We start from the raw sequence: 13,185 nt of genomic DNA, 5'->3' as shown, positions 1-13,185 counted from the left end.
AGACTGACCTCCCGGTTGCTCAACACTCAACTCCCCCTCCCATTCCCACTCAGACATAGAAACATAGAAAATAGGTACAGGAGTAGAGGCCATTCGGCCCTTCGAGCCTGCACCGCCATTCAATATGATCATGGCTGATCATCCAACTCAGTATCCCGTACCTGCCTTCTCTCCATACCCCCTGATCCCCTTAGCCACAAGGGCCACATCTAACTCCCTCTTAAATATAGCCAATGAACTGTGTGGCCTCAACTACCTTCTGTGGCAGAGAATTCCACAGATTCACCACTCTCTGTGTGTGAAAAAAGTTCTTCTCATCTCGGTTTTAAAGGATTTCCCCCTTATCCTTAAGCTGTGACCCCTTGTCCTGGACTTCCCCAACATCGGGAACAATCTTCCTGCATCTAGCCTGTCCAACCCCTTAAGAATTTTGTACGTTTCTATAAGATCCCCCCGCAATCTTCTAAATTCTAGCGAGTACAAGCCGAGTCTATCCAGTCTTTCTTCATATGAAAGTCCTGACATCCCAGGAATCAGTCTGGTACTCTCTGTACTGGTCTGGTACCTTCTCTGTACTCCCTCTATGGCAAGAATGTCCTTCCTCAGATCTGGAGACCAAAACTGTATGCAATACTCCAGGTGTGGTCTCACCAAGACCCTGTACAACTGCAGTAGAACCTCCCTGCTCCTATACTCAAATCCTTTTGCTATGAGGAGTTCAAGATTCCTGGGCGTTCAAGTTGTCGAGACAGGAACGTGCAAAATGGCTACATTTTTGGTTCTGAATTCCTCCTGCATGCCCTCCTCCTTGTGACAGAGGAAGGGAGCGTTCGGCCCATCACTTCTGTGTTGGCTCACGGGGGCGATGTCTCCAGTGAACCTTCTCTGTACTCCCTCTACGACAAGAATGTCTTTCCTCAGATTCCGTTACATGATGAGGGAATGACGTTTATTGGCAGGGTCAAGCCAGTAAATAGCTTGCTGTTTACTTGATTAGAACTTGATTAGTTTAAGAGGCTTTCAAATAGAAATCCCACATGGATATGCAGGGAATGGTGGGATATGCATCACATGCAGGCAGAGCTTGGCACCCTCTCCTTCCTTCCTATCTCTACCCTGGTGCCACTGCTAATCCCGATAATTAATCTGTGTTGACTTCCCCCCGCCCCTTTGTGCTCCAGTAATCACAACCACAATAATACTTTATTAGCCAAATACGTTTCGCAACATACGAGGAATATGATTTGCCGTACAGTCAGAATCAGACTTTATTCGCCGAGTATGTTTTGCAACATATGAGGAATTTCATTAGTCAGGTCTGTCATACAATTAAAAGCAACAGAATCACTCAAAAACACATTTTAACATGAACATCCACCACAATGTTTTTCATTGCTTTTCAATGCTCTGTGTAAAGCACTTTGAATTGGCTTGTTACTGAAATGACAATAGGTGCAGGAGTAGAGGCCATTCGGCCAGCACCACCATTCAATGTAATCATGGCTGATCATCCCCTATCAGTACCCCGCCCCTGCCTTCTCCCCATATCCGCTGACTCCGCTATCTTTAAGAGCCTTATCTAGCTCTCTCTTGAAAGCATCCGGAGGCAGAGAATTCCAGACTCGCAACTCTTGGTGAGAAAAATTGTTTCCTCATCTCCGTTCTAAATGGCTCACCCCCATTCTTAAACTGTGTTCTGGACTTCCCCAACATCAGGAGCATGTTTCCTGCCTCTAGCGTGTCCAATCCCTTATATGGGCTGTAGAGATAAACTTGCTTGCTTCTAAAATTGCTCTATTAATAAATAATCTCTCATATAGTCCACCGTGGCTCATTTCCTCCCAGACTTGTGTGACGTCGTCAGAAAAAGAGGTACAAGGATTTGTTACAAGTGTGTTGCCAAACGTCTGAACTCACTGGGGTGGAACCCTCTTCAAGACAGATTTGTTTTATGTGGGGAGGGGGCGGGGGAAATGTTTTCATTCTCTTACCTTGCCGGAGATGCGATTGTTGTCCTTGGTCGTATCTCCGGTCGTTCTGAGGCCTAACATCGTGGGGCTGGAGGCCCTGACTTTCAGCCCCCCACCACGAGTCGTGGACTTACATCGGAGCCGGCGATCCCTTGCCTGGGATCGACGCTCTGTACGCCCAGATTAGTTATTTTCCCCGCTCGTCAGTGATCAGGCCATGGATCTGCCCTCCCATAGCTCAAGGCCATTTCCCAATCTTCCAACCTACCCACTTTGCACTTTTTTTGTTTAAATCCGGCCTACGGGTTTCACCATCGGGTAAGAGACCGGTGTCGGGAAGCTCCAACGACGCAGAAGCTCCGAGCCAGAATCAGATGGCGTGCGTGCGTTTGGTGTGTGTGTGTGTGTATATATCAGATTCAGATTCAATTTTAATTGTCATTGTCAGTGTACAGTACAGAGACAACAAAATGCATTTAGCATCTCCCTGGAAGAGCGACATAGCAAACGATTTGAATAAATAATAATAAGTGTCCGGGGGGGGTGGGGGTGGTGATTGGCAGTCACCGAGGTACGTTGTTGAGTAGAGTGACAGCCGCCAGAAAGAAGCTGTTCCTCGACCTGCTGGTTCGGCAACGGAGAGACCTGTAGCGCCTCTCGGATGGTAGGAGGGTAAACAGTCCATGGTTGGGGTGAGAGCAGTCCTTGGTGATGCTGAGCGCCCTCCGCAGACAGCGCTTGCTTTGGACAGACTCAATGGAGGGGAGCGAGGAACCGGTGATGCGTTGGGCAATTTTCACCACCCTCTGCAATGCCTTCCGGTCGGAGACCGAGCAGTTGCCATACCATACTGTGATGCAGTTGGTAAGGATGCTCTCGATGGTGCAGCGGTAGAAGTTCACCAGGATCTGAGGAGACAGATGGACCTTCTTCAGTCTCCTCAGGAAGAAGAGACGCTGATGAGCCTTCTTGATCAGAGTAGAATGTGTATATATATATGTGCGTGCGTGCGTACATTTGTGTGTGTGTATATATGTGTGTGCGTGCGTGTGTGTGAATAATGTACTGGAGACATCGCCCCCGTGAGCCAACACAGAGGTGATGGGCCGAACGCTCCCTTCCTCTGTCACATGGAGAAGGACATGCAGGAGGAATTCAGAACCAAAAATGTAGCCATTTTGCACGTTCCTGTCTCGACAACTTGAACGCCCAGGAATCTTGAACTCCTCATAGCAAACGGATTTGAGTATAGGAGCAGGGAGGTTCTACTGCAGTTGTACAGGGTCTTGGTGAGACCACACCTGGAGTATTGCGTACAGTTTTGGTCTCCAGATCTGAGGAAGGACATTCTTGCCATAGAGGGAGTACAGAAAAGGTTCACCAGACTGATTCCTGGGATGGCAGGACTTTCATATGAAGAAAGACTGGATAGACTCGGCTTGTACTCGCTGGAATTTAGAAGATTGAGGGGGGATCTTATAGAAACTTACAAAATTCTTAAGGGGTTGGACAGGCTAGATGCAGGAAGATTGTTCCCGATGTTGGGGAAGTCCAGAACAAGGGGTCACAGTTTAAGGATAAGGGGAAAATCTTTTAGGACCGAGATGAGGAAAACATTTTTCACACACAGAGAGTGGTGAATCTGTGGAATTCTCTGCCACAGAAGGCAGTTGAGGCCACAGTTCATTGGCTATATTTAAGAGGGAATTAGATGTTGCCAGGGATTCCGAAAAGTCATCAAAAGTGATATTTGTTGGGTTATTAAGTATGATCGGATCTCAACCCATGGAAACCGAAAACCTGCTTTGCTGTGAGTATCTCTGCCACAATGTACACCAAAATTGGAGAAAGGGTCTTGACCCGAAACGTCACCCATTCCTTCTCTCCAGAGATGCTGCCTGTCCCGCTGAGTTACTCCAGCACTTTGTGTCACTAGAATTTAGAAGATTGAGGGAGGATCTTATAGAAACTTACAAAATTCTTAAGGGATTGGACAGGCTAGATGCAGGAAGATTGTTCCCGATGTTGGGGAAGTCCAGAACAAGGGGCCACACACACACACACACAGTTTAAGGATAAGGGGGAACGTCTTTTAGGACTGAGATGAGAAAAACATGCAGGAAGATTGTTCCTGATGTTGGGGAAGTCCAGGACAAGGGGCCACACACACACACACAGTTTAAGGATAAGGGGGAAATCTTTTAGGACCGAGATGAGAAAAACATTTGTTTTCCCACACACACAGAGTGGTGAATCTGTGGAATTCTCTGCCACAGAAGGTAGTTGAGGCCACACAGTTCATTGGCTATATTTAAGAGGGAGTTAGATGTGGACCTTGTGGCTAAAGAGATCAGGGGGTATGGAGAGAAGGCAGGGATGGCATACTGAGTTGGATGATCATATCGAATGGCGGTGCAGGCTCAAAGGGCTGAATGGCCTCTACTCCTGCACCTATTTTCTATGTTTCAATGAACGAAGAGATGTGCAGAGTTGTGGACACTGCCCGGTCCATCATGGATGCTGACCAGCCTCCCCACCAGCTGAGGGATCTACACTGCCGCAAAAAGGCAGCCAGCATCACCAGAGACCCACACCACCCTGGCCACGCTCTCGTTTCACCCCCTGCCATCGAGGAGAATGTACAGGAGCCTGAACACTGTAACGTCCACTTCATTCCAGCCTCTTGAACTCTGCACAACACTTACGCCAAACTACGGACTTCTATGTGTGTGGAGAAAGAATGCTGGTCTGAAGAAGTCTCGACCCGAAACGTCGCCCATTCCTTGTCTCCGTAGATGCGGCCTCACCCTCTGAGTTACGCCAGCATTTTGTGCCTACGAACTTCTACGGACTTGTTACATTAAGGACCGTTTTTCATTAGTAAAATGGTGATTGATTTATTGAATTTTAAATTAATACTAGACCAAGTGCAGACCCGTTGGGTCTGCTCCCCCAACGTAGCCGTTCCCTACCCATAGCCCCCACGGGAGACGTGGTCCTCCAACTCAAGCGACTCAGCAGTGCGGCTGTTTTTAATTGGCGTCTTTGAGGCAAGATGCGGGCGCCAGCAGCCGTTATGGTCGCTGGCCAGCAGGAGGCGACAAAATGAGTGAGTTGGGGGGGGGGGGGAGAAGGATTTTATTTAAAATGGGTACATAAACACGACGAAATTGAATCAGGAATGGATACTTGGAATGAAAAGTGAAATCTCTACCGAAATGGAAAAAATCTGGGCGTTTGTGGGTCTGGTGTTGGCGTAACAACCACTCAAAGGCTGGCACCCACAGGCTGGCAACCACAAATCAGGCAGAAACACAGCCAGCCAGCAGCCACAGAGTTTTAATATTATACTAGACCAAGTGGAGGACCCATTGGGTTCTGTTCCCCCAATGGTGTGATTCCCCCAACCCAATATTCCACCATGCACCCGTCTCCTCCAATGGAACTGAAGCCGTTCTCAAAAGTAAGATTCCAGCACTGCCCTGCCTCTTTAAAAAAAAATCCATTGACACCTCCCCTGCCTGCTGCAGCAGTGAAAAGTTCAGTGTTCCTCTCTTGCAACTTTGTTTGGAAGTGTGTTGGAAGCTGACATGTAAATGGAGAAGCCTGTTTATTTTTGAAATACTTGGGGGTGGGTGGGAGAAGGATTTGCTTAAAAACATGTACTTCAACACGACGAAATGAAATGAGGAGCGGATACTTAGAAAGAAAAGCGAAATCTCTACCGAAATGGAAAATATCTCGGAGATTGAGCGTTTGGATTGGGCGTGGCAATGAATCAAAGGAAGAAATGCAGCCGGCAGCCGTACATGCAAATGAATCCATTCCGATTGGACATCTGCGAGCATCGGCCATTCCGATTGGACATCTGCGAGTATCGGGCATGAATCGAAAGGCAGGAAGGGATCCGTACTGCAGGCGGACGGACGGATTTGAGTTTTATATATATATAGATAGATAGATAGATAGATTATTATCAGTGTGTTATTGCATTTACAGGCCTATTATGCAGCTGTAAGTAAAACATTTTATTTTTCCATTCTCAGTACAAATCTTAAACACATGTGTAGGAAGGAACTGCAGATGCTGGTTTAAACCGAAGATGGACACAAAAAGCTGGAGTAACTCAGCGGATCGGTCAGTCGGAGAGAAGGAAGAGGTGATGTCTCTACCCGAAACGTCACCTGGTCCTTTTCTCCAGCGATGCTGCCTGACCCGCTGAGTTACTCCAGCTTTTTTTTGTCTTACCTTTAACTAAGCGCATGATAGGGTGTTTTTAAAAAAAAATTGTGTTCCAGGCAAAACATCTGATTATGATTACGATTACAAATCAAACCGTACATTAGAATGGAGTAAAAACTGCAATGAAAGTGCAGGTAGTTTTTTTTTTAAAGTGCAAAGGGGGCAGGTTGGAAGATTGGAAAATGGCCGTGAGCTGTGGGAGGACTGATACGTGGCCTGATCACTGACGAGCGGGGAAAATAACTAATTTAGGCGTACTAATTACTAAATAACTAATTTAGGCGTTCCTGAGCTCAAGGCTCACCTGTGTCTTGATATGGGCCAGACGCAGGCAGGTGGGACTAGTGTAGATGGGGCATGTTGGTCGGCGTGGGCAGGTTGGGCCAAAGCGCCTGTTTCCACACTGTTTGGCTCGACCACCCCGGAACGTTACCTCTGTTCCTCTCTCCACAGACACTGTTCAACCAGCAAGGTTTTTCCAGCATTTTATGATTTTTAAAAAGTGCAAGGGGGTAGGTTGGTCAGAGGGTGGAATTCTTTGCCACAGACGGCTGTGGAGGCCACAAGTCAGTGGATATTTTTAAGGCAGAGATAGATAGATTCTTCATTAGTGTCAGTGGTTATGGGGAGAAGGCAGGAGAATGAGGTTAGGGGGGAGAGATAGATCAGCCATGATTGAATGGCGGAGTAGACTTGATGGGCTGAATGGCCTAATTCTGCTCCTATCACTTACGAACACTAAAGCTCTGTAGAATCTGTGGGTTTCTTTGCCACAGACAGCTGTGGAGGCCAGGTAAGTGGATATTTTTAAGGCACAGATTGATAGATTCTTGATTAGTGCGGGTGTCAGGGGTTACGGAGAGGGTGGGGTTAGGAGGGAGAGTTAGATCAGCCAGGATCGAGTATGGCAGAGTAGACTCGATGGGCAGAATGGCCTAATTCTGCTTGTTCTACAACGCGTGGACTTTGGGTCTAAACACTCGCATTCCCAGGGGGAGTGGGAGTGGGAGGAGGAGGGAATGGCGGTAAGGAGAGGGGTGGTGGGGGAACCACATTGTAACACGCAACCCGACATTAAACCGTGCCCCGTGTCCACCATTCAACGCTGCTTGTGAGTTTAGCGGTCCTGATCTTCATCTGGCTAGTGGGAATCTCCCAGGGCGAACATCAAACCAAGGGGATGGATTCCGAGGGTGGTTCATTCTCGTTGGCCTTGACCTGTCCCCTGTGTCCTGAAATAATACAATTGGGTGGGGAGGGGGGGGGAGTATTATTTGTTGTCATTATCCCAAACTGACAGCAGCGAGCGTGTCGGGAGAAGGACTTTTCCATCTCCGACAGCTCAGGAAGTTCAGAGCAAGGTCTCATCTCATGCTCCGCTTCTATACAGCCATAGAAACATAGAACATAGAAATTAGGTGCAGGAGTAGAGGCCATTCGGCCCTTCGAGCCTGCACCATTCGCCATTCAATATGATCATGGCTGATCATCCAACTCAGTATCCTGTACCTGCCTTCTCTCCATACCCCCTGATCCCCTTAGCCACAAGGGCCACATCTAACTCCCTCTTAAATATAGCCAATGAACTGGCCTCAACTACCCTCTGTGGCAGAGAATTCCAGAGATTCACCACTCTCTGTGTGAAAAAAGTTCTTCTCATCTTGGTTTTAAAGGATTTCCCCCATATCCTTAAGCTGTGACCCCTTGTCCTGGACTTCCCTAACATCGAGAACAATCTTTCTGCATCTAGCCTGTCCAACCCCTTAAGAATTTTGTAAGTTTCTATAAGATCCCCTCTCAATCTTCTAAATTCTAGAGAGTATAAACCAAGTCTATCCAGTCTTTCTTCATAAGACAGTCCTGACATCCCAGGAATCAATCTGGTGAACCGTCTCTGCACTCCCTCTATGGCAATAATGTCCTTCCTCAGATTAGGAGACCAAAACTGTACGCAATACTCCAGGTGTGGTCTCACCAAGACCCTGTACAACTGCAGTAGAACCTCTCTGCTCCTATACTCAAATCCTTTTGCAATGAAAGCTAACATACCATTCGCTTTCTTTACTGCCTGCTGCACCTGCATGCCTACCTTCAATGACTGGTGTACCATGACACCCAGGTCTCGCTGCATCTCCCCATTTCCCAATCGGCCACCATTTAGATAATAATGATCATGCTCCGCTTCTATACAGCCATCATCGAAAGCATCCTCACTTCATCCATCACAGTCTGGTTCGGCAGTCTCGACTCACTCTCCCGGAAGAAATTACAGCGCATCATCAACAGAGCATCTAAAATTATTGGCTTACCCCTACCATTCCCTTGAATCACTTTACCACAAACGGACATTACACAGAGCCCGCAAGATCATCTCTGATCCTACTCATCCTGCACACTATGCCTTTCAGCTACTGCCCTCTGGGAGGCGCTACAGGACAATTGCCTCCAAAACAAACCGCTTTAAAAACAGTTCCATTCCCACTGCAATTAACATTTTAAACTCTGTACGGTGAGGAATAAGAATAAGCATGGCCCTTATGTATTATGTAATGTGTCTGTTTGTATGTATATCCAGGGATGTCAGGACTGTCTTATGAAGACAGACTGGATAGACTTGGTTTATATTCTCTAGAATTTAGAAGATTGAGAGGGGATCTTATAGAAACTTACAAAATTCTTAAGGGGTTGGACAGGCTAGATGCAGGAAGATTGTTCCCGATGTTAGGGAAGTCCAGGACAAGGGGTCACAGCTTAAGGATAAGGGGGAAATCCTTTAAAACCGAGATGAAGAGAACTTTTTTCACACAGAGAGTGGTGAATCTCTGGAACTCTCTGCCACAGAGGGTAGTTGAGGCCACACAGTTCATTGGCTATATTTAAGAGGGAGTTAGATGTGGCCCTTGTGGCTAAAGGGGATCAGAGGGTGTGGAGAGAAGGCAGGTACGGGATACTGAGTTGGATGATCAGCCATGATCATATTGAATGGTGGTGCAGGCTCGAAGGGCCGAATGGCCTCTACTCCTGCACCTAATTTCTATGTTTCTATGTTTATTGCTTATCTTTCATTCATTGTTCTTTATTTCTCCACATCACCGCCAATTTCTCTCGTTTCCCCCCCCGAAATGTCACCCAATCGCCCAGCTAACAATGATGCTGGATCCCCATCCCCTTTGACCCATTTTCACACCTCGCACTTCCTTATCTCAGTATCTCCCTCTCATTCTGAAGAAGGGTCTCGACCCGAAACGTTGCCTATTCCTTCTCTCCAGACGCTGCCTGCCCCGCTGAGTCACTCCAGCATTTTTGGTAGAATGGCCTCTACTCCTGCACCTAATTTCTATGTTTCTATATGTTTAATGTTTGATGAAATGTTGGAACCTGTACCGAGCTGTAACAAATTCCACCAGCCTGGCTGTGTGGTCGTTATAATACAGTACAATACAATACAATGTGTGGGGAGCAGCAGGAGAATAGCGGGGGAAAGTGAGGGGGGTGGGAAATGAGACTTGCCTCTCCTGCGTAACTTGGCGTACACCACGACCACCACGATCGCCCCGCACATTGCCGCCACCGTTGCCGCCACGGTGTTGATGATCGACGGGCCGGTGGCCGAGGGCTCGTGGACGTGGGGATCCTGCCGCTGGGGGGCCAGCGTGACGGTGGGCCGCTCACCCCTACCTCCTGCAACACCGGGAAGGAACAACAGTGACTAACACAGGCCATTCAGCCCCACCGCTCTGAGCCGATACTATCCCACACGACACCTCCTCCACCCTCCCTCCACCTCCAATGCGTGAGATTCACAGCACAGGCCCACCGACCAGCGATCCCCGCACACACTAACACTATCCCACACCCACTAGGGACAATGTTTACATTTAGACCAAGCCAATTAACCTACAAACCTGCACGTCTTTGGAGTGCGGGAGGGAGGAAACCGGAGCACCCGGAGAAAACCCACGCACAGTTCACGGGGAGAACGTGCAAACTCCGTACAGACAGCGCCCGTAGTCGGGATCGAACCCGGGTCTCCGGAGCTGCATTCGCTGTAAGGCAGCGACTCTACTGCTGTGACCACCCCCAGATACTACTCTGACACGGGGGAACGTTTGCCTGCGTCTACACGCCTCCATCTTGTGTACATCAACCCTCTCCACCACCTGCCTTCCAGAGACAACAGACCCAACTCAGATCCCATCAAACAGCCTTCAGTAGGGTCAAAGCATAGCCTGAGCTGATGACCTGGTCCCAATGGCATGAATGAGGTCTATCTGTACAACTGGCCCCCTTCGACCCCCAATGGCCACATTCTGCTCCGTGGATCGAACCTGATTTTCCAGGACTTTCTCTCTTCTCCTGATCCACGGATGAAGGTACGTCTGTTGAGTGGGCAGCCATCTTGGGAAGGGCAGTGGTTGAATGGCCCGCCACGCTTGGAAGGGCTGTTGCACGGGGAGCTTGAGTGGAATGGCCTGCCATGTTGGGAAGGTCAGTGGTGGTAGGAGCAATGGAATGACCAACCATGTTGGGAAGGTCAGTGGTGGTGGGAGCAATGGAATGAACGGCCATGTTGGGAAGGTCAGTGGTGGAAAGATTAATGGAATGACCAACCATGTTGGGAAGGTCAGTGGTGGTGGGAGCAATGGAATGAACGGCCATGTTGGGAAGGTCAGTGGTGGAAAGATTAATGGAATGACCAACCATGTTGGGAAGGTCAGTGGTGGTGGGAGCAATGGAATGAACAACCATGTTGGGAAGGTCAGTGGTGGTAGGAGAAATGGAATGACCAACCATGTTGGGAAGGTCTGTAGTGGGCTGATCAACAATGGCCATATTGAGAAGGTCAGTGGTGGAAAGATCAATGGAATGACCAACCATGTTGGGAAGGTCAGTGGTGGTGGGAGCAATGGAATGAACGGCCATGTTGGGAAGGTCAGTGGTGGTGGGATTAATGGAATGACCAACCATGTTGGGAAGGTCAGTGGTGGTGGGAGCAATGGAATGACCAACCATGTTGGGAAGGTCAGTGGTGGTGGGAGCAATGGAATGAACGGCCATGTTGGGAAGGTCAGTAGTGGGCTGAACAATGGCCATATTGAGAAGGTCAGTGGTGGAAAGATCAATGGAATGACCAACCATGTTGGGAAGGTCAGTGGTGGTGGGAGCAATGGAATGAACGGCCATGTTGGGAAGGTCAGTGGTGGAAAGATTAATGGAATGACCAACCATATTGGGAAGGTCAGTGGTGGTGGGAGCAATGGAATGACCAACCATGTTGGGAAGGTCAAGGTCGGTGGTGGTGGGAGCAATGGAGCGTGCGATCTTGGCGGCCGTTTCCTTGGTAACGTGGTTCTTCTCAGTTGAGGCAGACCCTCTAATGGGTGGAGATCCCACCCTCGCTCTTGCCGAAGGCATCTTCGCTCTTCTCTTGCATTTCCCTGGAATATGTTGGGAGAAAAGTCAACTCTGGTTGGCCGCTGAAGTCTGGACCACAACCAACAAACCCTGTATCCCCCGCCCCTCTCCCCACAGTACACCCCCCCCCCCCCTCCCACAGTACACCCCTCCCTCACCCCCCCTCCCCACAGCGTGCCCCTCCCTCATCCCCCCCTCCATATAGAGGTGCATACGATCATTGGTTTATACTCTCTAGAATTTAGAAGATTGAGAGGGGATCTTATAGAAACTTACAAAGTTCTTAAGGGGTTGGACAGGCTAGATGCAGGAAGATTGCTCCCGATGTTAGGGAAGTCCAGGACAAGGGGTCACAGCTTAAGGATAAGGGGGAAATGCTTTAAAACCGAGATGAGAAGAACTTTTTTCACACAGAGAGTGGTGAATCTCTGGAACTCTCTGCCACAGAGGGTAGTTGAGGCCAGTTCATTGGCTATATTTAAGAGGGAGTTAGATGTGGCCCTTGTGGCTAAGGGGATCAGGGGGTATGGAGAGAAGGCAGGTACGGGATACTGAGTTGGATGATCAGCCATGATCATATTGAATGGCGGTGCAGGCTCGAAGGGCCGAATGGCCTACTCCTGCACCTAATTTCTATGTTTCTATGTTTCTATGAGGGGAGGGGGGCGGGGGGAAGACAGGGTGAATTCACTGAATCCTCTACCCAGAGTAGCGGATTCAAGGACCAAAGGACACAGGTTTAAGCTGAGAGGGGAAAATTTAATAGGAACTTGAAGGGCAACTTTTTGACACAGAGGGCGGTGGGTGTATGGAACGAGCTGCCGGAGGAGGTAGTTGAGGCTGGGACTATCGCAACGGTTGGAGGGCATTTGGATGGGTTTGGAGGGATATGGGCCAAACGCAGGCAGGTGGGACTGGCGTAGATGGGGCATGTTGGTCGGCGTGGGCAAGTTGTGCCGAAGGTGTACCTCCTGCAGAGGTACATGCTGAGCCGCAGACTTTTAAGAATAAGGGGTCGGCCATTGAGAACGGAGACGAGGAAACACTTTTTCTCACACAGAGAGTTGCGAGTCTGTGGAATTCTCTGCCTCAGAGGGCGGTGGAGGCCGGTTCTCTGGATGCTTTCAAGAGAGAGCTAGATAGGGCTCTTAGAGATAGCGGAGTCAGGGGAGAAGGCAGGAACGGGGAACTGATTGGGGATGATCAGCCATGATCTTATAGAAACTTACAAAATTCTTAAGGGGTTGGACAGGCTGGATGCAGGAAGATTGTTCCCGATGTTGGGGAAGTCCAGGACAAGGGGTCACAGCTTAAGGATAAGGGGGAAATCCTTTAAAACCGAGATGAGAAGAACTTTTTTCACACAGAGAGTGGTGAATCTCTGGAACTCTCTGCTACAGAGGGTAGTTGAGGCCACACAGTTCATTGGCTATATTTAAGAGGGAGTTAGATGTGGCCCTTGTGGCTAAGGGGATCAGGGGGTATGGAGAGAAGGCAGGTGCGGGATACTGAGTTGGATGATCAGCCATGATCATATTGAATGGCGGTGCAGGCTCGA

At 48.9% G+C, this 13,185-nt stretch overlaps 1 protein-coding gene across 1 annotated transcript; it reads left to right on the top strand.

The window, feature by feature from the left end:
• The first annotated feature begins 10,724 nt into the window (after positions 1-10,724).
• On the top strand, positions 10,725-11,576 carry LOC129694248 (uncharacterized). The gene has a single exon (XM_055630962.1). The coding sequence runs from the start codon at positions 10,725-10,727 to the stop codon at positions 11,574-11,576; it is 852 nt and encodes a 283-aa protein (XP_055486937.1).
• The last annotated feature ends 1,609 nt before the right edge of the window (positions 11,577-13,185 follow it).

The sequence above is a fragment of the Leucoraja erinacea genome, unplaced genomic scaffold (genome assembly GCF_028641065.1).
Source record: "Leucoraja erinacea ecotype New England unplaced genomic scaffold, Leri_hhj_1 Leri_58S, whole genome shotgun sequence".
In the NCBI taxonomy this organism is placed as follows: Eukaryota; Metazoa; Chordata; class Chondrichthyes; order Rajiformes; family Rajidae; genus Leucoraja; species Leucoraja erinaceus.
The sequence above is the reverse complement of the archived record's forward strand: the minus strand, read 5'-3'. Positions and strand labels throughout refer to the sequence as shown.

Excerpts from the sequence above, each read along its gene's own strand:
- LOC129694248 (XM_055630962.1), top strand. The coding sequence starts at position 10,725 with ATGACCAACCATGTTGGGAAGGTCAGTGGTGGTGGGAGCAATGGAATG.